The following is a 24,940-nucleotide window of genomic DNA, read 5'->3' as shown; positions in this document are numbered from 1 at the left end:
GTACAGCTGTGCCGCACACTTTAACCTTCACTTCATTGCTGTGCTCATGTCTTCATCTGCTTTATTGGGAGGAGGTTAGCAGTGGCTCTGTGTGATTTGCTGCTCAATGAGGCAGAGAAGTGACACCCAGAAGAAGGCCAGTTGACTGTGTGCGTCAGTTCCATCAAGGGCAGCAGAGACGTCAATAAGCTTTACAGCTCAGCCAGTCAGGCTGCGATAACTGTCAGCCTGATGCTCCACGTGTTATGATGTACAGTGTGAATTAAGATGGGATTTCCTGGATGTGTCTGAGATCAAAGAACAGACATCAATACTACGCAACAGACTTCATGCAACACTAAAAAAGAGTTGCTTTCACACCATGACGGCCGACTGGTTTGTTGAGTGCTGACCGGTGAAATGCTAGTAACTTTATTAATTTCAGGCTGTTGAGCACCAGCTAACAGGTCGAATATCTATATCTTTGCATACGCCAGTACCCTTTTACATCAAGAAAATACATTTTAGCATTGATGCATAAGTGCAGAGATGCATTTTAGGTTGGCATGTTAAAACTAGGTTCTCTAGGACTCTGATGGAATGCAAGGAGGCAGTTCAGTTGGGATTTTGCTTTGGTACCCAGCACCGCAAGCAGGACATTCGTCCCAAGCAGGTCTGACCTGCCTGTAGGGTTGGAGTTCCCGCATTGGTCCCGCTGTATCACCCAAGTGTTGTTCCCATTCCTCACGGCAGAGGACGCTCTATTCACGTTTCGTCTGGAGAAGACCGATCACAGCCGCCCTCCGCATACACAGAAAAACAGACTAACACAGCTGCAGGGGACTTTGCAAGTTCAACATTTCTGTCCAACATAGGCCTCTACAGACATTGCACTTTATTAGAGAAGTCCAGTGTTTGGTCTGAGCAGTGTCCCAAGCCCCCTTTTCCTCACCCTGTGTGTGAGTGTGGGTGTTGTATTACACATTTCTGTTCTTAAGACCCACCTGAATCAAATAAAATTAATAATGGATTGCAGCAACATTCACTGTCAGTTGTAAACCTTTCTCCTCTGCAGATCTAGGACCTATCACATACTGTATGGTTACTGTATGGTTAGCTTATAATATTCAGTTTGTGGTCCTTTTAACAATGTCCTGGCTAGGGAAATGTAATGAAAACAGTGTTAAGGCAGTGTAGAATGCTGAGGAAAACCACTGAAACAGTGCGCAATGCTGTCGTTCAGACGTTACACTTTCTCATGCCCTACTTACCTGACCTGTCTGCTTCTGTTTATTGCCCACAATGCTCATTGTTTTGATGTGTTTTTTAAGTACATACTGAAAGCCTGTGAGCCCCGCTCAGACATGCGGAGGAGAGCCTAGGGAGCAGCTGGTGTCCTGCAACAGTGAGGCCTAAGCCAGGGTCACCTGTGTCAGCCACAGCACAGCCTGCCCGGTGCACATGTATTAATATCCCCCATTACAGCGCTTCTGTCTGCGTCAGGAAAGTCACTCAGGGCGAAATAAATCAGCCTAATAGAGCGATGTAACAGCAATATTTGTTTAGCTGAGTAATTGTTCCCATGCTGGTCATTTGCAAGACAGACAATCTAACTATCTCCAGTCTAGTGACAAACAGGTCTCTGCAACGACACAGCATTAATATGTGGAGTATTTTTAATGGATTGGCAGTGTCAGCACAGTGATGCTCAGTTATTAGCTTTCTTTCCAGGGATTATATCTTTTTTTTCCCTTACCAAACCTGGAGAAATGTTTCAGGACGTTCTGGTGCAAGAAGCCACCTTCCAGTCCAGAAACGGAAGCAGCTTGTCTTGTCCTGTGTGCACCTGATTCGGGACGGGACACGACGCGCTCTGCGCGTCTGGACAGCCTGTTCCACACCCTCCTCCCTCGCTCATAAATAACGAAACACAAGTAATCTGTTCTGACTCTGCATAATGTTCATTGACCTCCTGATAGGCCACAAGAGGTCCTTTCTTTCCCAAAGAGCCTGGAATCTGTTTAATATCAAAAAAAGGTTGAAAACAACCAGACCAAATGAGGAAATCTCTACGCTACCTGTCTGCAGGAGCTGCCTCAGGCCACAGGCTGAGTGTAATTGTCACGTCCTCTGCTGCCAGATGGCGCTCCTTCTCTGTCCTGTCTCTCATTTCCGGTTCTTTGCTGTCCTTTCGGTGTTTCTCTCTCTCTCTGGGGCTATATATTTATGGGTCTTTCATTTGCCTTCGCTCAGCATTGACGTTCGGATGTACTGAGACCCGCCTAGCACCAGGTCGCCCCACATCTGCTACCTGAGGGCATAGGTCTCTATACGGCATTTCCTGAACAGCTGAGCCCGGGCTAACCCCCGTCTCGCCGCTACGCATAGGGTCTTTTCGCTCTCCTGCCTCACTACGGTTCGTCCCTTCTGACATCCGTGACAGTAGTGGCATTGTACTGCAGAGACAGTAGGTCACTCTACTGTAACATCAGCACACCACCAAAAAACATTGAACAAACACCTGTTAGCTGCAACTACATGTTAACTACAATGCAAAGACTTTCTCCATTATTAATACATAACTTCATAAACTGATTTATTTCAGTTCAAAGAGCAAATCTGAAAACCTGCAGCAGACATGCAACTTTTAAAACTATTTCACTTTAACAAAATCAGTCTGGAAAGTACAGAAAAGTAGAAAACTTTATCACAATCCAAGACAAATGATAAATCAAAGATAAATGCAAACATTTCTTTGCTGTAGCCTGACGTAAGCAGATAGAATATGACAATGCCTAGAAATAAGTGGATGATTGAAAAAACATGCTGCAGCACCTTCAAGTGTGCGGAAAATGTTACTGCAGTCCAAAACAACATTAACTGTATTTTCACGGATCGCATGAATTTTACAAATTGCACAGACACAACTTTAATAGTCACACATTCAGATGGCGATTTATGCAGTCAGAAATCAGTTTACCTTGTCTTCAATAGTACAACTTGTGTGATAATTTACAAAACAAAAAGCAATCCTCTTTTACTGTTCGTTAGGTTTGAACATAATCTGTTGTAAAACTAAGACATTCTAATAAACTGAGTAAACTATAGGATTGGACTATTCCTAAAAAGTTTAAGAGCATATCAGCTAAATATCAAAATAACAGTAACATCATCACTAACTTCCTAGGTACATGTATCTTTATTCCTGTTGAAATGTAATGCTTTTTTGCTTTGATTATTTTTAAAAGAGAAAATGATACAATCTGGGAAAAAATAAAAAACCTGTCACTGATTTTATTTTTGCAAGGGGAGAATGAATAATAGTTGAAGAAACAGCTTCCCACTTTCAGAAAGTTTGAAATTAAAAGATGGTGGTTCACCCTAATGAAAATGACCTCTTTCAGGTAGGCTTCAGTGAATCCTCTGAAAGTCATGATCTCAATACATTCATCTCCACATTCAGTTTACACAGGAGCATGACCACCTTCTAGCCTGGCCTTGTCAGGCTCTCAACAGCAAAGCAAGGCTGGGTCTGTTCAGTGCTGGGAAGGGTGGCTTGGGTACTGTAAGTGCTCTTGGTAGACCAGTAGGTGGTGCTCTTTTCCTAGAATCAGAATTTCCACACCTGTTTCATTACAGGAGGTGACACGTTAAGCCAAGCTCTGATCATCCCTCACTGATCATTAAAGATCTCATGGCACATGTTTCATAAAAGCAGGGTTATTAACCCAGGTGTCCTGGCTTCAGTCCTGCTCTGGGCTTGTTCAAACAAGCCTGCATTAAGATCCTCCTACAATCAACTGGTAAACCAATTCTTTACTTTTCTACCTGATCTGCTGTGTAGTGGGGCTGCAGCAGGTCACCCAGGTGGGACCTGCATTGCAGTGATAGATGATGTTCATCCTCTACTACGTATAAAGTGATCTGGGATTCTTTGGGATGAAAAGTGCTCTTTTGATCTCAATGTAAAAGAACACAAAAAGGTCAAAACAGTAGGCAGGTAAACAAATATCCATCCACTTTTTCATCCAATACAGCATTGCAGGAAAGCTAGAGCCTAACCTGACAAGCAACAGACACAAGGCGGGAAACACACTGGACAGGACACCAGTCCATGACAGGGCACACATAGACACAGACACACACAGCAGGGCCAGCCAACCTACTGGTATGTCTTTAGACTGTGGGAAGACACTGGAACACCCAGAAGAAAGCCACACGAACACAGGGAGAACATACAAACTTTATGCTGCTACCACCCCAGGAGCTGAACCCACTACCCCGCCACTGCAAGACAGAGATGTTAATAACTGCACCACTGTACAGCCCTAAACAAATATTAACAATGTTACTATTACGTTCCCCCACAGTGAATTTAATTACTAAACTTTGTATGTTGTAGTGCTAAGAATTGGTTTTCCTTTTTTAAAACTGGAACACGCAGAAGCAGGTAATGTGGTACAGGAAGCACGATGAGTGTTGTCCACAGTGCTCCATCCGATCTGCTCTGGATGCACAGCTGCCCTCAGAAATTTTCTTTGTAGAATTTAAAGCCGGACTGTTCGCAGTGAGCCTTGATGAATTTTGCAAGAGCTGGAGAACCACAGAAGAACACGTGGACTTTCCCCTTTTTCTCTTCAGCGACCTTCTGAAACACCTGTTTCGCACCATGAAAATGAATACATGCAAAAAGATTAAAAAGGCTTGTTGCGAGAACGTTTGAAATGCAAACACAGTAAACCTAATCTGGATTTTAAAGTTGAATGGACGTCTTAAAAAAAACATCTAGGCCACATCAGCTATTTCATCCTGTGTGCAATGAGTAAAAATCACTAGCTCGGAAATGACAAAAAAAACTTACAAATGTGGTTGTGTTTGAAGCTTCTGAGTAAAATTTCAAACTATGGGATCTCAAAAGAGCATCACTTTCTAAACAATGAGGTTTTGGCTCCCTCCCATGGTGATTTAGCGAACTGCAGCCTAGTTCCTGACCTATTGTCAAATAGTCCAGCTTGTGTTGAGTGCTCTTCCTTTATTACCTTAAGTGTGATTCCTCACCCTCCCTCCCTTCCCCTTTCAGAATCTCTAAGGTTTGGTTCATGTGCTGTGAGATATACTGTTGCAAAAATGTCTCCATCTTACCCCATAGATCCTGTTGCCTGGATCTTTGACTGGTTCTGCTGGTTCTTTACTGTGAACCATCCACAACACAGGTGCTATACAAGTGTAAGCTGCTGTTCCTGTTACCTTGATCTGGCCCTACCTTGCCCCAGTTGGGCCGGCCCGGTTGGGTCCGTGTCCTGAGCCCAGTGATGGAGTCTCTCTTCTCCTTCTTGGCCAGCAGGTCCAGGGCCATCTGCAGCCCGATGGCCTTCATGTCGTTCTTGCTGAGGGCGGAGGTCATGTACATGTGCATCTCCAGGAAGCGGCCTGCCATTCGCCCAGAGACAGACACACACTGGCTCAGAGGACACCTGAGGCTCGCTTCGGTCATTTTCTGGTTTCAAAGGAGCAAGCAAAAGTTGACTCCAGCCCTTATTTCGAACTGGGCTTGGCAAGCAGGAGGCAGAGACACAGGCCTCACGTCTGGTGGGCAGGCCTGGTACTTGAGTGCTGCAAAGCTTTCCATCCCTAAACTCTAATGCCTTAACTGAGCCAATGTGGTGGATAGGAAGTCAGATTGGCTGAGTTTTCCAAGTGCAAACTAATAGGTACATTTATAACCAACAAGAATCCAGCACTCATGCACCAGGGCTGCCTAACCCAGTATCTAGGAATTGTTTTCCTTCGAACATGAAGTAAACTGCCTGGGATCTTTTGAAATGAGTTGGGGTAGAAAACCAGCCAGTTGCAGTGAGCTGCTATGTTTCTGGGATTTTCTTGTGGTTTTATGGAAAGGAAAGGCTTCCCCTGGCTGCAGGCCTGATCCATAGGGCGTGAACTGACACTGGCTGAAATCGCTCAAATTTTAGCCACACATCTCTCTTTCTCTCCTGACTCTCTCCTTTTCTCCCTGCCTCTTTCTCTCTCCCCTGACTCTGTGTTGAAGAGGGAGCTGTTTCAGGTTTTTGGAGGTTAGCAGCTGCCCTTCCCTGTCAGCTCTCCTCAGGCAGTCAAGGACTCTCTCCTCTGCTGCCGCAGTTAGAAAATGAGGATGTCCAGTGTTATTTAGGAGATTCCTCATTCCTTGTTTGACTGCAGGCTGAATTCAAAACATTTCTTGCCACCCAAAGTTTCTTGAACCCAAATTGTTCCTTTCAGAACAATCGAAAACAATTAAGTGAGGTGGGAAATTATTGTCTGCTATAGGCAGTGCCCTCCTGTCCCAGGACAGAGAGAGGGTCTCCCCTGAGCCTCTCATTCCCTCTGCCCTGACTCTCTCTCTCTCCCTCTCACTCGACTCTCTCTTCCTCTCTCCCCTGACCCTCTCTTCCTCTCTCCCCTGACCCTCTCTTCCTCTCTCCCCTGACTCTCTCTCTCCCTCTCACTCGACTCTCTCTTCCTCTCTCCCCTGACCCTCTCTTCCTCTCTCCCCTGACCCTCTCTTCCTCTCTCCCCTGACCCTCTCTTCCTCTCTCCCCTGACCCTCTCTCTCCCTCTCACTCGACCCTCTCTTCCTCTCTCCCCTGACCCTCTCTTCTTCTTTCTGTCACCTTCTGGCTCCTCATCTGCCTGGTCCATCTCTAGTTTGGTGAGGAGACTCACAAACCACTCAAAGGACCTCTGGTCCCGATTGATCCAGATGAAGTCCACCTGAAACAGCCACACAAGCGAGTGATGATGAGCAACTGCAGTCCTGTTTTTAAATAAAGGTAGAAGATCAATAAATAACTCTTAATTTAATTTTTAAAATTAAGATAGTATGAAACAATGTTAGGCTTAGGGTTAGGATTTAGGAGAAAATAAGTATTGGATTTAAGATTTGTTATGCTAATGGGAAGGTTAGGTTTTGAAGACAGGGTAATGGTTATACTGGGGATAAGTTTAGGCTATGATTTAAGATTTATGATTAGTTTTTGGGTCGATGATACATTAAGGATTCATTTTTAATTCATTTGATCATGATTTCATGCAAGGATATAGTATCAGACTACATGCATAAGATTTTTTTTTCTTTTTTCAGTAACGATTCATACAGCAGGGCACAGAACTGAGCACACAGCAAGATAAACGGCTGGACACACAGCAGGGCACACAGTTATATAGTAATATAGGCAGGTAATATAGTCGTACACTTTAAGTGTGGTATGGTTCATCAATCTCTATATTTAAAATTATTCAAGCATTTTTTTAAAGGAAATTGAAGATGCCCTTCTGTATGTGTCTTTGTTTTAGTGTAAAAACAAAGGTTACATAGACTACTAAAGAATAATGTAACAAAAACCAATAAAATAGATGCCTTGCCTTTCTCAGTTTCATTTCATTGTCTTTCAGATTCTCACACCAGGAATAGTTACAATTTGGGCAGTTCTGCTTCCTCATCCGATACCTTAAATAATGTTTCACAACAAAAATGTCTTCATTAAAATTAATATTAATTTCTGTGTACAGTGTGCAATGCTGGTATGTGCTGTATTGATACAGTGTCAGCGTGCAGTGTAGTTACACACGGCCCTGTACTGTTTGAGTGTACATTGTCAATATACAGTGTACAGCTAAAGGATCAGTGTACAGTTGCAGAGCCAGTATCCCTTGTTAGTGTACATTGTGTACAGTGTGTTTGTTTCAAGTGTACATTAATAATAATCATCATGACCATTTGTACAGTGTCAGTTCAGTGTATGCTGCATGCAGTGTGCTTTAAAAACAATAATCATATCTGTATAGTGTCAGTGTGTGCAGTGTATTAATAACAATCATCATCTCTGTGCAGATGTTAGTATGTACAGTGTGTATTAATAACAATCATCATCTCTCTGCACGTTAGTGTGTGCAGTGTGTATTAATAACAATTGTCATCTCCATGTAGATGTCAGTGTGTGCAGTGTGTATTAATAACAATCGTCATCTCCGTGTAGATGTCAGTGTGTGCAGTGTGTATTAATAACAATCATCATCTCTGTGCAGATATCAGTGTGTGCAGTGTGTATTAATAACAATTGTCATCTCTGTGCAGATGTCAGTGTGTGCAGTGTGTATTAATAACAACCATCTCTGTGCAGATGTCAGTGTATGCAGTGTGTATTAATAACAATCATCATCTCTGTGCATGTTAGTGTGTGCAGTGTGTATTAATAACAACCATCTCTGTGCAGATGTCAGTGTGTGCAGTGTGTGCAGTGTGTATTAATAACAATCATCTCTGTGCAGATGTCAGTGTGTACAGTGTGTATTAATAACAATTGTCATCTCCGTGTAGATGTCAGTGTGTGCAGTGTGTATTAATAACAATCATCTCTGTGCAGATGTCAGTGTGTGCAGTGTGTATTAATAACAACCATCACCTCTGTGCAGATGTCAGTGTGTGCAGTGTGTATTAATAACAATCATCATCTCTGTGTAGACGTGTGCAGCATGTCCTCTCAGTGAACACAGCCCTGCCCCGTCTCACCGGTACATGATGCTCTGCAGGATGGAGGCGAAGGGGGTAATCCCGATGCCGGCTCCGATCAGCACGGCATGTTCCGAGGCGAAGATCTGCCGTGTGGGGGTCCCATATGGACCATCCACATAGCACTGAGGAACACAGCAGGACACAGCATCACTTATACACCTTGTACAGCAATCTCTCAAGAACAAGGCACACAGGGTGGTTTCAATACAGCAGCACAGAGAAAATGGGAAAAAGCACAGAACTGAAACAATATCAAGTATTTGTAAAGCAACTTTATAAAACAAAGGGTAACACTTTAAATTATCAATGTGAATTCTGACTGAACATATCTCAATATTTTTAAAAATCCCATGTTACTAGTGACCCCAAGTTATAATTGTAACACAAAGTCATTTGATAAATGTTAATAAATCCAGTGAAGTTTGTGCAGACTACAACAGGTGAGCATTACAGTTCAACTACAGCAACTAACCCTGATCCTGGAGAGCTTCAGACCAGCGCATTTTATAGGTCACCATTAATCACCAATTTCTACATTTCCAATTTCTTGATTTTATTGTCATTATTTCTGTAAGTGATTTGTTAAAATAAATAATTGAGAAATGATTTTGCACTGAAATCTAAATGCCCTTGGCCATGAAGGACTGTAGTTTTAATTTAAACAGAGCACATGCTTAACACTCCAATAACTCACAGGTGTTCCCAATTTCTAGAAAGAAGTGACCTATAAGAATGGCTGCATTGGGGCAGAACCCAGCCAGGACCAGGGTTGGAGACCCCTCAAATGTCTTACCTTTATGTTACAAAATCTCTGGTTTTCGTTCACTTTTGCTGAGATCTATGATTAGAAAAGAGACAGATATGAACACTGAGTAAGGCTATCACTTGTTTTTACAATAAAGACGGTATATGAATATAACAAAGAAATGCGATAATCAGGACATGTGATCAAAATAGCTGATTTCTACACATGTGAAAACTGTAATGAATGACACCTGCTGGAGAAGTATGTTTAGTGTATAAAGGCACATAAAGTAAACCAGTGGCTGAGGGAGATTGCTGTAAGCAGCCAGTGGTCAGCTGTTCTAAAGGGATGGCAGCTGTTCAGTATGCATAAACTATACCCAAGCTGACCCTTTTCTGGGTTGGACCTTGTTTTTGGACCACAGCAATCACGACAGGCGAGTCCTCATTCAGTCCAGGCCAGACCCACCTCTCGGAGCTGGGGGCCTTCCCCATGCTCCAGCTGTGCCAGCTGATCAGCGGGGGGGTCGGTCGGGCCAGGAGGAGAGCTGGACCTGTAGGACATAAGCTCGATGGCATCATCCTTGTTGGACGCCACCGTCCCGTTGCAGCCCACGGAGTTAAACAGCTCTTCCTGCAGGAAGGAAGCAAGAACGCATGGAGCCACACTTCACGCAATCGGAACGCCCTTTTGCAAAGAATATCTGAAGGCAAAATGAGTGACCTGTGTGGTTCGTTGGTGGTGTCGGTTTCTCAGACTCCTGGTCAGTCTCTTGGTGGAGCAGTGCTGGGGCTCCAGCTGCCTGAAGTATTCATAGAGCCTGTTGGTCCACTGACCCATTGATCGAATGTGAAGCCAGAGTGTGTCTTTAAAAAAAGACAGGGGACTCAGCCTGGACAGGTACATTCCTGGCTCACATAGCATGTTGTCAGTCAGTCTTACCTTGCTGCTCTGGAGCACTGCTGATAGTAAAGGGGTGCCACTCATATTTGGCAATCACGGGTATGTTGATGTACACATAGTCTCCGGGTTTAAACTGGAAGAACTGCGGCCTCTTAATCACCAGGTGTGTTACCTATAAAACCCAGAGGTGATGCGAGAATCATTCGGTGTTTACTGTTTAGTTTATGGCCTGATGAATACAATTAGACAATTTCTCCAAAAGATCATTTCTGTACAACAATGAGAAAAGGCAAGGAACTGTTCAGAAAGATGTGAGTTTAGTCATGAAGAGGCATGATTTTATAATGTATCAGGCCGGTCCAGGAAAGCATGAATGTGGACATCCAAGGACTGAGAATAAAAGGCACGCAGCTATCAGGCACAGACCAGAAGGTGTCTATATGCAATAATCTTCTGGAACACTACCATTTCATACTAAATTGAACATACTATTATCTAAAAATGGGAGAGAGGTAAGAGTATTCTTGAGTGTTTTTGCTTTGGTTTATATTGAAAGCAAATTCACAAACAATGATGAAGAAATTACAGTCATCCACCCTTCACCAGAAAGCTCCTTATTCCTGGTAAGGATTGTGGTAACCCAAAGTCTAACCAGGAAGTAAAGGGGACAAGGCAGAATTATGCCCTGGACACACCTCCAACAATTCTGAGACACCAATTAGCTTATCCTGCATGCCTTTGGTAGGTGGAAGGAAACAGGATCACCAAGAAAAGACCCATGTGGCCACCCAAAGATGTCCCAGACAGGAGTTGAGCTCAGGACCCAGAGTTGTGAAGCGCAGTGACAAGCAGCGCCCACCCAGATGTAGGAACGATGCGTCTCAGGGTAAACAGACAGGAGCTCCTGTTGAACATTGACAGTGACCCAGAGCTGTGAGGCAGGAGTATCTCTGTGCTGCCCAGCATTACCTTATTGGAAAATCGTCTAAATATATGCATGATGCCATAAACTCACATACAAACTACAAGAAACCCTACAGCAAGTAGGGAACTGGAGATCCTGGCCATGACCAGACATCACTCACCTTCGAAGGCAGCAGGTTGACTTCCACGATGTAGAGTCCTCCCATGCGTGACACTGCGATGCCCACCAGCTTCTCCAAGAGGAACACCAGCCCGGGGACTGCAAACCACTTCCAGAAGTTGGCACAGTGCACGACAAGCAGGGCCCACACCCAGATGTAGGACAGGTGGGTCCAGTAGAAAACCTCAGGGTAAACACATGAGAGCTTCCGTCAGACAGCGAGTGGCCAAAGGCACAGAGAAGAGAGCCTGCTGAGAGGGAGACTCACACACATCCACAGGGAGGTCACAATCAAGACATGGTGGACATTGCATAGTTTCTACATATGAAACTATAATACATTGCAGAACATAAAGCTTCTGTACGTTGCATTACTTTTTTGTAGTGTCAGCTTAGCCAGGAAGGTAACAATGCTACTGTACACAGTCTACATTCTGATCAGCGCAAACTAACCCATTTCACACGTGCAGCAGTGGTGAAATCCTCACATCCTCTTCTGAGCCAGTCATTGTACACCAGTCCATCACTTCACAAGACCACACCACCAACACCACCACGAATAAGCTACTCCACAGGACACAGCCCGAGAGAGCTGCCATACTCCACTGTAACAGCATGGCTCTTTTAAAACACACAATTACATCGTGTGCATAATAAAGTTGGAAATGTCCAGAGGGTGCAAGAGTGAGGGAAAGAGCTAACATTGACAGCAGTAGTCATAGCAGCAGCAACATTAGTAACTGCTGCAACACCAGAAGCAGCAATAACTGTTGAACTAATCACCGCTCAGGGAGCTGCTAAAGCAAAGTTAAATTTTAAAATCCATCCTGAGGTGATGTGGAAGGGACATTTGAACTCTTGGAAAATAGGTGTCTGACTAGTGCATCTCCATTGTGCAAGCCAGTGATCATTAAGATTCACACAGCAATTTGAATTTTCATCACTTTAAAGGTTATGGGTTAAACAAAGTCATATTCACATTTGAAAGGGATCTGTTTTTACAGCTTTGAGGTATTTGTTATTTCCTTGAGATCTTGAGATGTTTGTGAGGGCTTGTATATTTGTGATACTTTTACTACTAAGCCTAACAAGAGCCAGAACTCCAAATAGCCCAACACTGGAAGATAACTACAATCTGGACCTCATACTCTTTTAATTTAAGCCTGTAAAACACAACTGTGACAGGCATTTAACTCAAGGTTTAATAGTACTGCTAACCCTAGCTCCATCCAAAAAACAAAACACTTGTTTTAAAGCAGGCTCGAAAGCAGAATTAATGTTCAAGGCACAAAATCTGACTTTTTGAGAAAGTAAATATACTCTTAAAAGGACTGCGGTGACATTTAAGCACTGGTGCAATAAATTTGTAATTAGTTCAGCTCACTGTTGGACGCCAGTGAGGGTAACTGGGGTCTGACCTGGACTGGTTTTCCAGTTGTATGAGGGTTCGGGTTAGAGCTGAATTGATGTTACACGGCCAACAAAGTCGTATATGGTGATTTTTAAATGGAGGTACTCAAACATCTGTGTGGTGCTCTGGTCCTAGCGAGAGCCCCGGCCCCCCGCCAGGCTCAAGCCGAGCAGCGGCAGGCGGTACCTCGAAGTGGCCGCTGCGCCGGACGAACGTGCTGGAACACACCACCATCAGGCCCACCAGGAGCTGCAGCAGGACGCCGGTCAGAGAGGCCGTGCCGCGCACCCAGCCGATCCCCGGCCGCGTGGTGAACAGGTACTCCCACAGGCCGTGGCCATCGCTGCGCTGGGACAGCACCACTGCCGCAGAGGAGACAGAGAGGACGCCGTCACGTCAGAGTCGCCGGCCGCTGCGCTGGAGGACCACGGCCTTCCTCACTCGTGTGTCTTCCTCACTCCCTTGTCCCTGGGCTCTTTGAGGAGGAGCACAGAGGTGATCTCATCACGGAAGACCTCCGCTGGCCAGAGGGGCTGACGTACGAAATGTGGGAATGTTGCTAACAGAGCTTTCAGGGCCAAAACTTCCTCTTTGGCGAATTCACACTGGGGTTCCGAGCCTGGGTCCCAGACAGTGACAAGGGGGGCTCGTGTAAATGTGATTTCACGGGAGAGGGAGGAGGAAATTCAAACTGTCCATGTAAAAAATTAAATCAGGTGACAGAGGCGACGTGAGTGTCTTCTCAGACCAGCATCTGTTACAAACACATACACAGATCTAAAAGTCATTTTGCACGCAACAGTATGCGTGTGCAAGTGGTTTATAAAGAGGAAACAAAAGTAGGGTAAACCACCATTTAACCTTACATTTTTTAAAGAGTGTAGCGTCAATTAGAAACCATCTTAACTCTTTTGGTAGTGTCTGCTGCAAATAAATGTATATTTTGGGTGGCCTTCAGCAGCTGGGCTAATGGACATGTTGGAGTAGCGATTGGGATGAAAGGAAGGCATGTCTGGATTTCATACCGAAATTCATGACGTGAGCCCCAGTGTGCACAATGGTGAGGCCAAGGATCGCGTAGCCAACCAGCTGGTGGAGCAGGATGTTCTGGTCCAGCGGGAAGATCCGCACCACCCAGGTGGCTCTGAGCCAGGTCAGGCAGCGCCGCAACATCAACACCTGCCGGGACACAAGGGGGGAGAAACTGCACACATTAACTGACACAAGGAGCCCAGGCACAGAGGTACCTCGTCTCACGAACCAGGGCCAAATCTGAAAGAGCGGTGCAGACACAACCCCAGCCTTGAGCGTCATGCAGGGTGCTGGCCCTCACGTGGAAATCCCAGGTTTATCCCACAGTGTTACGAACACGGACTAAGGTCCGTGTCAGGTCTTGTAGTAGACCCTATGCGATGCAGTAAGAGCTGGAGAAAACAGGAGGCGTGGTAAAAGGACACACACAGGGGTTTAATAGTGCACAAAATAATAGTGACAGTCCGTGAGACAGTGAACGGGGAAGACAAAGAATAGCATCCAAATCCAAACGGGTCCAAGGGCAGGTCAGGGCACAGTCCAAGAGTCCATCAACGAAGAATCCATCCTGGGATGCGACAAGGTTAAAATCCCCAGGAGGGGGGAACACACGGAGAGACAAAACACGGAGGTCCAAGGGTGACGGGGCGAGATCCTCCAGACCCCAGGCTCAGGAAGCGGGAGGTGGCGGGGGTGAGGCCTATGCCCTCAGGAGACGGCCGTAGGGTTTCCTGGTGCCAGTCGGGCCTCGCGACATCCTTACCCTAATGATGAGCCCCGAGGACTGGAGGAGCTAGTCTTTAAATAATATACCTAAGAAGGTACACCTGGGGAGCTTAATCACAAGAACAATAACAGGAGTAGTGGAGGGCCCTCTAGGGAGGGATGTCAGGCGTGACACACAGTCACGGGTAAACTGAACAAACCCAAGACTTTCAGGGCTGTGGGAGCCCATGCTCAGTGTTTTAGGGCTCTCTCTCCCACCCCACGTGTAGCCTGGCACTTAACTGTTATCCAAAGGTGAACGTACAAAAACATCATCCGCTTTCACTCTGCTAAATGGACAGACGTATTCCAGTAGAAGCTCAGGGAGTTGCAAAAATGAAGTTAAATTTTAAAATCCATCCAAAAGTGATGGTGAGGGGACATTTGAACTCCTGTAAAATAAGTTTCTGACTAATGCAACTCCATTGTGCAAGCCACTATGGAAGGGGGACTAGCTGAAAGGCAGAGGACACCTCTGCTCCTGTGCCTCTTCTGAACGCACTTCCAATGCCCATCCTGCCAGGGAGACATCAGGCCCGGAGTAGGAGGGTGCTGCTTCGGTGCCACTCACCATGACGAAGGTGCAGTTGAAGTTGAGACACTGCCCGCAGCCCTTGGCCACCATGACCCAGGGACCGCTGGGCTTGTGCTGGAGAGCAGCAAAGGTGAATAGCAGGATATTGAGGCAGACGTAGCCGCCCAGGAAGAGCAACTTGCGGCTGTTGTTTTGCCAGTATGCCGGCGTCAGGTAGCGTGGGGTCTGGTGCTTCTTCTTTTCCAAGTCGGGGGGCTTCAGCCAGTTGGCAGCACTGCAGGTCCAGTAACACAGAGTTAATCAGTACAACAATTGCATGGCGACTCCAGCCCACAATCTACCCTAGGCACGCTGGAGCGCAAGCATGTTGGGAAATTGTTCCAGAGCTGCCAACGCTTGCACAAGCCAATGGGGCATCAACGATGAAGAAACTGTGACCTCCGTGACATATTGTCGCTACAGGCTGACCTTATGGTGAGGTTCTCCATGACCTCAGGGAAGCTCTCCAGCTCAGCCTTCAGCTCCTCGAAGGTGATGGAACCGCTGTTGTCACGGTCAGCGGACTCAAACAGCGCCAGCGTCAGGTCGTCCAGTTTCTCTTCGGGCAACGAGATGGCACTCTCGCGCAGGCAGGACTTCAGCACGATGCGTAGCTCATCAGGGTCGATAGAGCCACTGCCTGCGGGCAGGGGAGAGCCGGCTTGTTGTAAATCTTAGCCTGAATGTCATGCAAGCAAAGACATAAGACAACTCTTGCTGAAAGTGGCTTGAGCCATTTAGGAAACATACTGTAAACTGCTGACCTATGTATGTTCCACACTCAGATCAAAGAAAGGTCTTTTATACACAGAGGGTTATGGGGTTGTGGAACAAATGACACAGAAGTAATTGTGTTCCACAATACCAGGGAATACCCACATTCCCTGGGACTCTTCAAGAAGTACAGTAGCTGGATGAAATCCAGGGATCAATAAGCTACTACAACAAAACTTCCAAAATGTGATGAATAGATTGTTCTTTGTTGCTTTGTTTGCATTGTTACTCTACAAGTATTTCATGGTATCTCAAAATGGGTCACACTGGCAATCATGTAGCAGCAATGACAATCAATGAATTAACCAGGTGGTCAAAAGCAGCTGTGTGGTACAGTGTTGTCTGCAGTGTTCTATAAAGATCCAGGCTGACCTCGAGTCCGTCGCCTCACCGTCAACATCGTACACCTGGAACAGGAACCGCAGCTTGTCCGTCTCGCTGCCATGGATCAGGAGGTTCAGGGCCTTCAGCAGCTCGTCCAGGCTGATGGAGCCGCTGCCATCGGAGTCGAACAGCGCGAAAAACCTCTCGGCGAAGAAGGACTGCGCAAACACGGACACGGCGTGCCCGTTCACGGCATCAGGAATCGTTTCGAGGGGACTACTTGCAATAAAGCTATTGACTATTTATGTAAAACGTAATAGCGGTGAATCAAGGCCCACATGCAAGATCTTGTGCAACCCTGCCAAGGCCCTAAGGCGGGTTTGGAAGATTCTCATCCTGAATAGAGGAAGAGGTGAAAGGGATTGCTGCTGCTGCAATTAGGAACAGCCTGCATGGAGCCCCTCAAACAGCCGAGTGACAGCACTCCACATTAATTTGTCCCTTATTTCTGCCTGTTCTTCTCTGCTACTAGACTGGCAGGAAAACCAAGACTCATGCACCACGCTTCATTGACATATTTGACACCTTTGTACACAATGCCCATTAGGAAGTTTCCTTTGGCTCAGTCCTCTCTGGCGTGAGGAATCTAATTGCATTCAGAAGCACTATTTGATTTTAGCGTCCATTATGACCTATTGCAGAAAATAAAGCAGAAACCAGGATGAAGGAAATCTACAATATTGTGACTTTGGTTGCTTAGGTCAACTCAACACGAACCATAAGCCCTTGTAACATGAACCGTCTCTGGTGTTACCATCCATATTAGCCCAAGAATTTTCTAAACCCCCCAACCCCACCCCCTCCTACACTGCTAGTCCTCCTAATGAGTCCCTATGGGTTAAGAGAGCTCAGTGCAGCACAGTGAATATGAACCAGGCAGGCTCTACACCAATAACCCTAGATAACAGAGAGGGTGTTGATATGGAACACAAAGCACTGGTGGGGCTGTAAGAGCCAAAGTTACAAACTGGAAAAGAGAGATCGTTTAAAGTATCCCAAACGTTTTTAAGAAAACTTGAATTGCATTTGGTAGGAAGGGCAGACTTGCTTCTGTTAGACACAAATCTTGCCTGGCATACTTATACACACCCCTTACCTGCACAAACCCATATAAAAACATACATCTGTCCACTAGAGGAGACTAAATTCCAATAACCACAAGATCAATACTGATGAAGCAGTAAAAATTTGACGTCCAAATGAGTCAAATCATTAGTCCTAATCATGTTTCTGCGGGTAAAGTTTACAAAAATGATTTACATTTGACTCAACAATGGAACAAAGAATGGTCAAAATCATCTAACACAAGTCTGGATGACCCTCTGAATGCCCGGTATGGTACCTGGGGGAAGAACTCACCTCCTTCACTTTGAGAGCGGTTTTGAACTCCTCCAGGTCAATTTCCTTGTCGTCCCCGGCGATGCTCTCGAACTGCTTGGTGACCCATTCCAACCAGCGGGCATCATCGTCTACACTCATGGCACTGCAGGCAAGGGAAAGGCACGGCAGGGGCACTCTGGGTACAGTTAGAACTCTAATTGTCACTGCCACCTGTAGTTCGTAGACGTCTTTGGGCGTTGATAGGGCATATAAATAATTTAACAGAAAATCGTCAAGCTATTTCAATCCATAGATAATCTGCCCCATTTCCCCTTTCTAATACTAGGTGATGGTTGAGGGGTGGCCGTGATCTGATGAAGACACACACGTCATTCTGTCACACAGTATTCAAGTCACACTATAAGAACAACAGCCGGTTGTCCTGTTTTCATTATGTACTGTGTGCCCAGTCACTCTGGCAGCGGACAAGGAGGAGACTCAGGTACGAGGCTGAAGCTTTAATTTTTTTCATACAGTATGTCTTTATCTATTTTTAATCTCCAAGCCATCAGAAACACCTGAGAGAGCACAGCGTGAGAGAGGCATTCACATGGAGGATCTGAGCGCGGCTTGACGTTGCCATGGAGATGTCAAAAGCAGAAACTGCAAAATGCAGTTGTGAAATAATTTGATGGCACTAATTAACTGTCACACGTTAATTAAGGAGATCCTAAACCTGTCCCTTATGCTAGCTATGATACTGATCTAAAGCCTCCTTAAAACCAAACACCCCATCTTGCTGTTTAGTCTCCAGAACAGATGAGTTTATGTTGCCTGAGGACGGACCAATTTTCACATCAAACACAAGGTGATTAAAGAAATACTTCAGTATGAACAGCCAGGTAACAGGCGGACAAAAACAAAATACCTCTAGTTAGAAAGTTAAGACTTCCGATGTAACAGTTAATCTGCAGCCTCATAGATGAAAATAGTTCATAATGTTCATAAAGTTCATAGTGAAATTACTTTCAATATTTACTGACTTCTCCCTTCTTTTAAAAATGGGTTTTACTGCACAGTTAAACCTGAATAATGCTTCGACTCTGCTGCTGAACTCAAAATATCCCTGTCTTAAACCCCACCACAATGTGTTTAATTTCAAACTATTGACTTTATTTAAGAATATCTTCAGAACTATTAACTGTAAAGCATGTTTACTGGTGGGATTCATATTTTGTGTTGAAATTTGACATTGACAATGTATTTTATCTAAAACCAAAAGCAGGCTTAAACATTTTATGCTGGAAAGCACACCTGTAGACAGAATTCCTTTGAAAAGACACGTTCTTTCTGCTCTCAAATGTGTTGTATGCTTGAGCCAGTTCCCCTAAGTGTCGCATTGTCGGAGTAATGCATTGTACCTGGAATTTGCTCTGGTTTACCGTATGCATGCTTTATCATACTTCCATTGTGCTCCACTGTCTCGGAATGTGCCCCTGCCAAACCAAGTCTTACAAGAGATCTAGACGTTCAGTTACCTGAGGCTGCGGCTGCGACGATACTCTGTGGTTTTCCAGGAGTGTTCTCCGTTCGGCTGCAGTTTGCCAAGTCTATGGAATTGCTGCCTCCCTGGAATCATGAGAGCACAGGGTGAGGTAAGAGGTGTTCCCACCTGGCTAGTTAAAAAGAGATTAAAGTCATCACGAGTCAATGCAACTGTCCCTCCTTTAAGGCCCGGCTTTCAATTATGACACGTAAACAAGGTTGTCCTGGAAATGGCCACTGTTAATCAAAAGAGTGCTTGATTAATTCTCGAAGAGCCAAGACAAAAAATTAAACCCCTTTATACCACTGGGGATGTGCAAGCACCCAATAAACACACACGCCATAAACAAAATTGCTTTATAAACACAAAACTGTAATACTGAAAGATATGAGAAGGGGTTAATGACACTTGTAGCTGATGTCACAGCAAAGGACTTAAAATCTTTGAAAACAGGACAAACAAAATGTAGGTTTACAACTAATGTGCAGTTCCTGTGTCCATAGGACACACTCTAGTTTCCTTTGGATTAATGTTCCTGTAATACTACAGTCTCAAAATAGCAGAAATCTGACTAAACACACAAAGTAGTTAACATTGAAAAAAATGGAGGAATCTTACCTGTTATTTTATACAGTATGCTCCTGTTCCAGTTTGCAATTTGCAAACATGTGGACGCGCTGCATGGTAGTGGTTTGTACTAATGAAGCTGAGCAAAACGGACCAATTGAAACAGACTAGAGCCCTGGTCAGCCCTGCACTCTGGACTCCAGAGCCCGGCAGTGTATGCAGGAAGTGACACCACTGTCGATGCGCCCAGCAGCCCGAGCCCAAGCAGGAGCAGATGGTGGTGACACACTCCTTGCTCTGCAGATACACACAGGAGTAGCTGGGGTCCTGTGCCATTCTGCTGCAGCAGGAACAGTGGAAGAAAAAGAGAGAAAGAGGAGAGTTATACTGAGCTTTGTCACATGCTACATAAGGAGCTCTCAGCAGACATACCACAGCTGTGTCAGAACACTAAAACTGAAATCAAACCCATACATGATGGCCTGGCCTTGTGCATCATGCACAGCCTGCAGAAAAGAGTCAAAGAGTTTTGAAAACTACCTGCATTCTCTTCTATGTAACTTTCATTCTGATATGGTCAAGTTCCAGTGGAACCAGATCATTTAGAAACCAGTGACCGTGATGCGTTTAAAGGAAGAGTGTTGACGGCCCCTTCACTGCTCCTCGTCTGACACAGAGTTTTGCATCGTGCTGTGTGTGTCTTTCTGACTGTTCTTCGCTGTTCTGGCTCTTTCAGTATCACACTTTGAGAGAATGTTATCGCTTTTTGTTGAAATGATGAAACAGCACAGCACACCACCACTCGCTAATGCAAAAAAAAGAGAATGCTGGAAGTGGGAATTGAAGAAATATGGAGCCCTTCCGCTTCAAAATGAGCAGTCTTGACAATTAGGCCTCAGGCCCACGTGTAAGCATCTGATTGCTCACACTCTTGCATCATGTAGTTGATATTGCATAGGTCACCTGCTCAGGTTTGTAGGGTATAATGTGGCACAGAGCTCTGAATTATTATCGTCAAAGCGGAAGACAAAGGCAGAGAAACTAAAAAGCCCTTTAGCTCATTCGTGCCTTCGTCACTAGATGGTGCTATTAGTATTTTGTAATATTCATGGTTCGTGGTGGCAGTGTTAATTGTTACATCAAAGGTATTACGTATGTTTTTGACTATTAAAAACGTTAATGGTTATAATACCTGAAAGTCCAATGTATTTACACGACCTCGCCGCAGAAATGACGTGAGATGTCAGATTATCGCATAAACAGCGAACAGCAATTATTGGCTTGGAGAGACTGATACGAATTAGAGACGAGTCCATCTCGACTTTTCCTAGACCCATTAAGGGTTTAATGTTGCATCCCCTCGCTCCGCCAGGGGACACATTACTGTACTAAATTGTTACACTGAAGAAGTCACCCCTAGTTTTTCTAAAGTGGCAGAGATGGGTCATATCAGACGGTTTAGTACATGCATTACAATTTCTGTTGGAGGGGGGAACGAATGGAATCATATCAAAAGTATATAAAATGAACTATTTACACAGGATTTATTCTTCTTTATGGGGTTGTAGCATTAACAGCGTAGTAAACTCGCCTCTAAGGGACGGATTCAAATCAAAATCACTCCTTTTATGCGTTCATGATAATCTTGAAGTACACAGGCGACCTTGCTTATTCACATTTTCGTTTTTATTTAACATTTTCCGCATCGTGTATTGGTATGTAAAAACCGCCTCGGAAGTATTTATGAGGGGGAAAAAAAACAAGACTCTCTTTCCTAAAGAATATCAAGTGTTAATTCTCCCCACTATTGGGTTTTGTAGTCGAGAGTTTCACAGATGCAGGCGCATGTGGGTGAACGCAGTCCTCCAGCAGATGTACGTGCGTAGTGAGCGGATATTTCAGGAGCCGCGGCGAACAGGCATGGTGGCGCGTCGTACTGTTTGCGGAGCTCGCAGGGAGAGCAGCGCTACGCACCCTGTATCACGCACTCCTCCGCTCGCAACTGCAGTGCAGGGCGGCTAGTATGACACACCCAGCGGAAAAAATGGTACTCGCCACGCAGGGAGAGACCCCCCAAAAATGGCTCCAAATAAAACTCGATAAAGGCGGGCGACAAATCCAGTCCACCGCGAAATCAGCAGCGGAAGACTCCATTTCACCAGAGCCTGCTGGAAGTCTGTTTGAAAATGTCACGAAAATGAATTCAAAACTTTATGACGTTTTATTATACCGAGAGGCAGAGAGAGTGAGACGCCATGCAATGCGTTTTTTTTTTCAAGCCAGCAAACCAAGCCGGTGCCTTTTGTGAAAACAATGAACTGCCACGCAGTTCCTCCTCTTCTCTCTTCCGTGCCTTTAAAAGCGGCAGCGGAGCTCAACACTGAAATGACCTGAATAATAGGTAATGTCAATTCATTTCTTTCGTACATTAAATTAAAATTATGATTTTTTAAAATTGTTTTAAATATGTGCTTTATTGCGGACAAGATGGCGCAGATACGGTCAGGTGACCTTGTTTTTCTCCTTGTCTTTGCATCGGGTTTTTTTTTAACCCAACGGTTGGAATGCGGCTACAGGAAGGAGCGGAAGTGAAGATTGTTTTCTAGTTCTGTTATTGGTTGGTTTGAATCTTTTTATCCCGCGAATGTGTTTTATGGGATTTTGATTGGTGTATTGTTCTGTCAATCAATGCTATGTGGAGGGGTTTCCGAGGAGACGGCGAGGGGGCTGTATTACTCCCCTTCCCCCACAAAAAGGTGACGTGTGTGGAAACTGAACTCCAGTGGCAATATAGCAACAGTGTTTAATCTGGGGGAAGGTAAACGTCTTGTCATACCGTCCAAAATGTCCATTTTCTCTTCTTTGTTTCTCTCATTATTACAGACGTAATTTTTAAAGACGAGTGCATGGTTATAACTCGTGCGAGTTACAGATTTTCCTAACAAAAGAAATGTCAAGGTGCATTTAATCCATAGTCGTAAATATGAACGATGCAGTGATGTGAAATGATCTCTTCGGAGAGAGTGTTGTGACCCGAACCGCAAAAGAATATCGATAGGATTCGACGTCTTAAATAAATGCACTTTCACGTAATTTCCACTTACGTCCCCTGGTTCCTGTTTTCACTGCACCAGTGCTACGTACACTTGCAGTGTCGGGGACACAGAGGTGTATTTATACCCTAAAGAAAGGCGTCTGACCTCTTTTTGTGGGGGGTGTCTGGGCTGGAGGACACCGCCTGCTTATCGGTGTCTTCTAGGGCGTTATGGTCACTTAGGCTCGATGGGCTCCAGCGTGTTATTTTTTAACCGATTAAACCCAATCGTCGAACCTTTGGAAGTTGTTACACTGTAGCTCAATATGTAGAGTTATTTTTACCTGCCCACTTGACTAAAACTGGCGTACATCCCACATCGTGTAGGTCCCCCGGTCAATAGCAACGGTGTAGCTTTTAGAAGTACTTGCTCACCTTACCCGCTGGTAACATAAACCCGAGAGATACAGTTATACCCGTCCATAAAAATTAAAACGAGGGTATGGTGAGGCTGCGGTTATGGCTCATCATCTATTTTTTTCCCCCCATTATGACATTAAAAAAGTCTACTTCTTAGGCCATCTCGTCAACAGCTCGGCGACACGTTAATGGTGGATCCAGCTCAAGGGAAAGCTAGCTTGTTCCAGTTCTGTGACATTGAGAGAAACTAAGTGATCTAATGCGGGTTGGAGGTTTGTTCCCTGGGAATTTCTCTGAATCACTTATATTTGCATTGTAACATTGCATTACGCATTACGCGTTCAGTGGATTGCAGATTTGCAAGACGCACAGAAGCAGAGTAATCTTTAAAACGCCAACGCGGACGAGCTTTCAGATATTCTGTCGTGGAGTTTTTGTGATCTTTTCTTTCAGACCGTATTCATTAATCGCCCCCCTTGTACCTTATAATAACCCCAGTGAGGAATCGGGGATTTGAACTGTACAGCCTCCACTTTATGGAAGAAAAAACGTTGAAATTATGTTTTCGGCACTGGAGTTCAGTTTCAGCAAGGGAGGGGGGTTTACAGTACAGGTACTGGTGCGTAAATGAAGAACTGGCGATAACATGACGTTACCTGAATGCGTTCTGTAAAACATTTGCACCATAAGCCGCTGGAAAGCTTTGGAATAACTTTTTTTTCCCCTTTTAAGCATTTTGTTCGACTGGTCAGAAGATCAGATTTGGTTAATGACGTGCGCTTTTTAAAAACACGATCTATTGTGGCTTCATCTGTGCTGCGCTGTTAAACTGCTGCTGGTCTTTGCGTCGATTTCGTGGGGTTTAAATTAATCGACAGGGCATGCTGAAAATGTAAATGTTTGGCGTAAAAAAACAACTTTGATGGGAGACCGTTTATACAATCGAAACGGACAGTCTGACTCAAATACCAGCATTAGTAAGTGGGAAAGAGTTCTTACATTCGTGAAAGGGAGATTTAAAATGGAAAGGGCTGGTCTAGTTTCCGTCTGTGTACAAGCCGTTGAAAGGCGGGGTTTGGTGTAATTGTGCTTATTTAATGGTTTACGAAATACGAATTTATCAGGTGTTCCTTTATATGTAGAAACAGAGTGGTAAAGCGCGTTAATGCAATTGAATTTAATAAAGTGTCTTAGGTTGTATCGATTACCCGATGAGGAAAACTTAAACGCATCGTCTAGATTCCTTACAGATTCACTGGCGATTGGCCACGTGGTGTGACAGTAAATCTCAAAGTAGGACAGTACGTGTAAAAAAAAGTTCTACAAAAATACAAAGGTACTGTTCATGTTTATGCGAGTTTATAATATGCGACTCGGTAAATGACGTCTAAACGCGATGGCTGTTCTGTTTTAAAATGATATTGTTACGTCTCAGCATGAGCTTTATAAAGAATTCAAGATTCCTATAATATGTAGTTAGTCATGGGTGGAAAACACCTTACGCCACCCCCCGATTACCTCGTGTTATAAGCGGATGCCCTTTGATTTCACAATTCGCTTAAAATCTAGCGTATCAAGAGTTCATTGAGGAGCGCTCGGTAACAGTTCAGCCAGGTTGACTCTTGCAGCGCACGAGTAATGTTTTGACTTTTGTTTCAATAAACAACACGACGCTATTTCCAAAGACAAATGAGTAAAAGTAACCGCAAGCAGAATCTGCCGTCCAGTGCATACATAGGGTGTCCTGGCGTGTTTACAATACGAATTAAGACAAATTAGATCACTGTCGACAGCACTAATTAAAAATCAACAGTAAGCGACGCGTATTTATTATAAGGTTAAATATAT

The 24,940-nt window shown here is 44.7% G+C and overlaps 1 protein-coding gene across 1 annotated transcript; it reads right to left on the bottom strand.

The window, feature by feature from the left end:
• Positions 1 to 4,504: 4,504 nt before the first annotated feature.
• Positions 4,505 to 19,861, bottom strand: nox5 (NADPH oxidase, EF-hand calcium binding domain 5). The gene is made up of 18 exons (XM_088921918.1): positions 19,690 to 19,861; positions 19,064 to 19,154; positions 17,565 to 17,688; positions 16,213 to 16,363; positions 15,477 to 15,687; positions 15,045 to 15,282; positions 13,702 to 13,855; positions 12,863 to 13,038; positions 11,267 to 11,449; positions 10,221 to 10,353; positions 10,002 to 10,144; positions 9,747 to 9,911; positions 9,327 to 9,371; positions 8,531 to 8,655; positions 7,384 to 7,468; positions 6,633 to 6,732; positions 5,243 to 5,409; positions 4,505 to 4,636 (listed from the first exon to the last, which is right to left on the bottom strand). The coding sequence occupies exons 3-18, from the start codon at positions 17,682 to 17,684 to the stop codon at positions 4,505 to 4,507; spliced, it is 2,328 nt and encodes a 775-aa protein (XP_088778044.1). The 5' UTR covers positions 17,685 to 17,688; positions 19,064 to 19,154; positions 19,690 to 19,861.
• Positions 19,862 to 24,940: the final 5,079 nt, after the last annotated feature.

This window comes from Atractosteus spatula, chromosome 7 (assembly GCF_055471065.1).
Source record: "Atractosteus spatula isolate fAtrSpa1 chromosome 7, fAtrSpa1.hap1, whole genome shotgun sequence".
NCBI classification, from domain to species: domain Eukaryota; kingdom Metazoa; phylum Chordata; class Actinopteri; order Semionotiformes; family Lepisosteidae; genus Atractosteus; species Atractosteus spatula.
The sequence above is the reverse complement of the archived record's forward strand: the minus strand, read 5'-3'. Positions and strand labels throughout refer to the sequence as shown.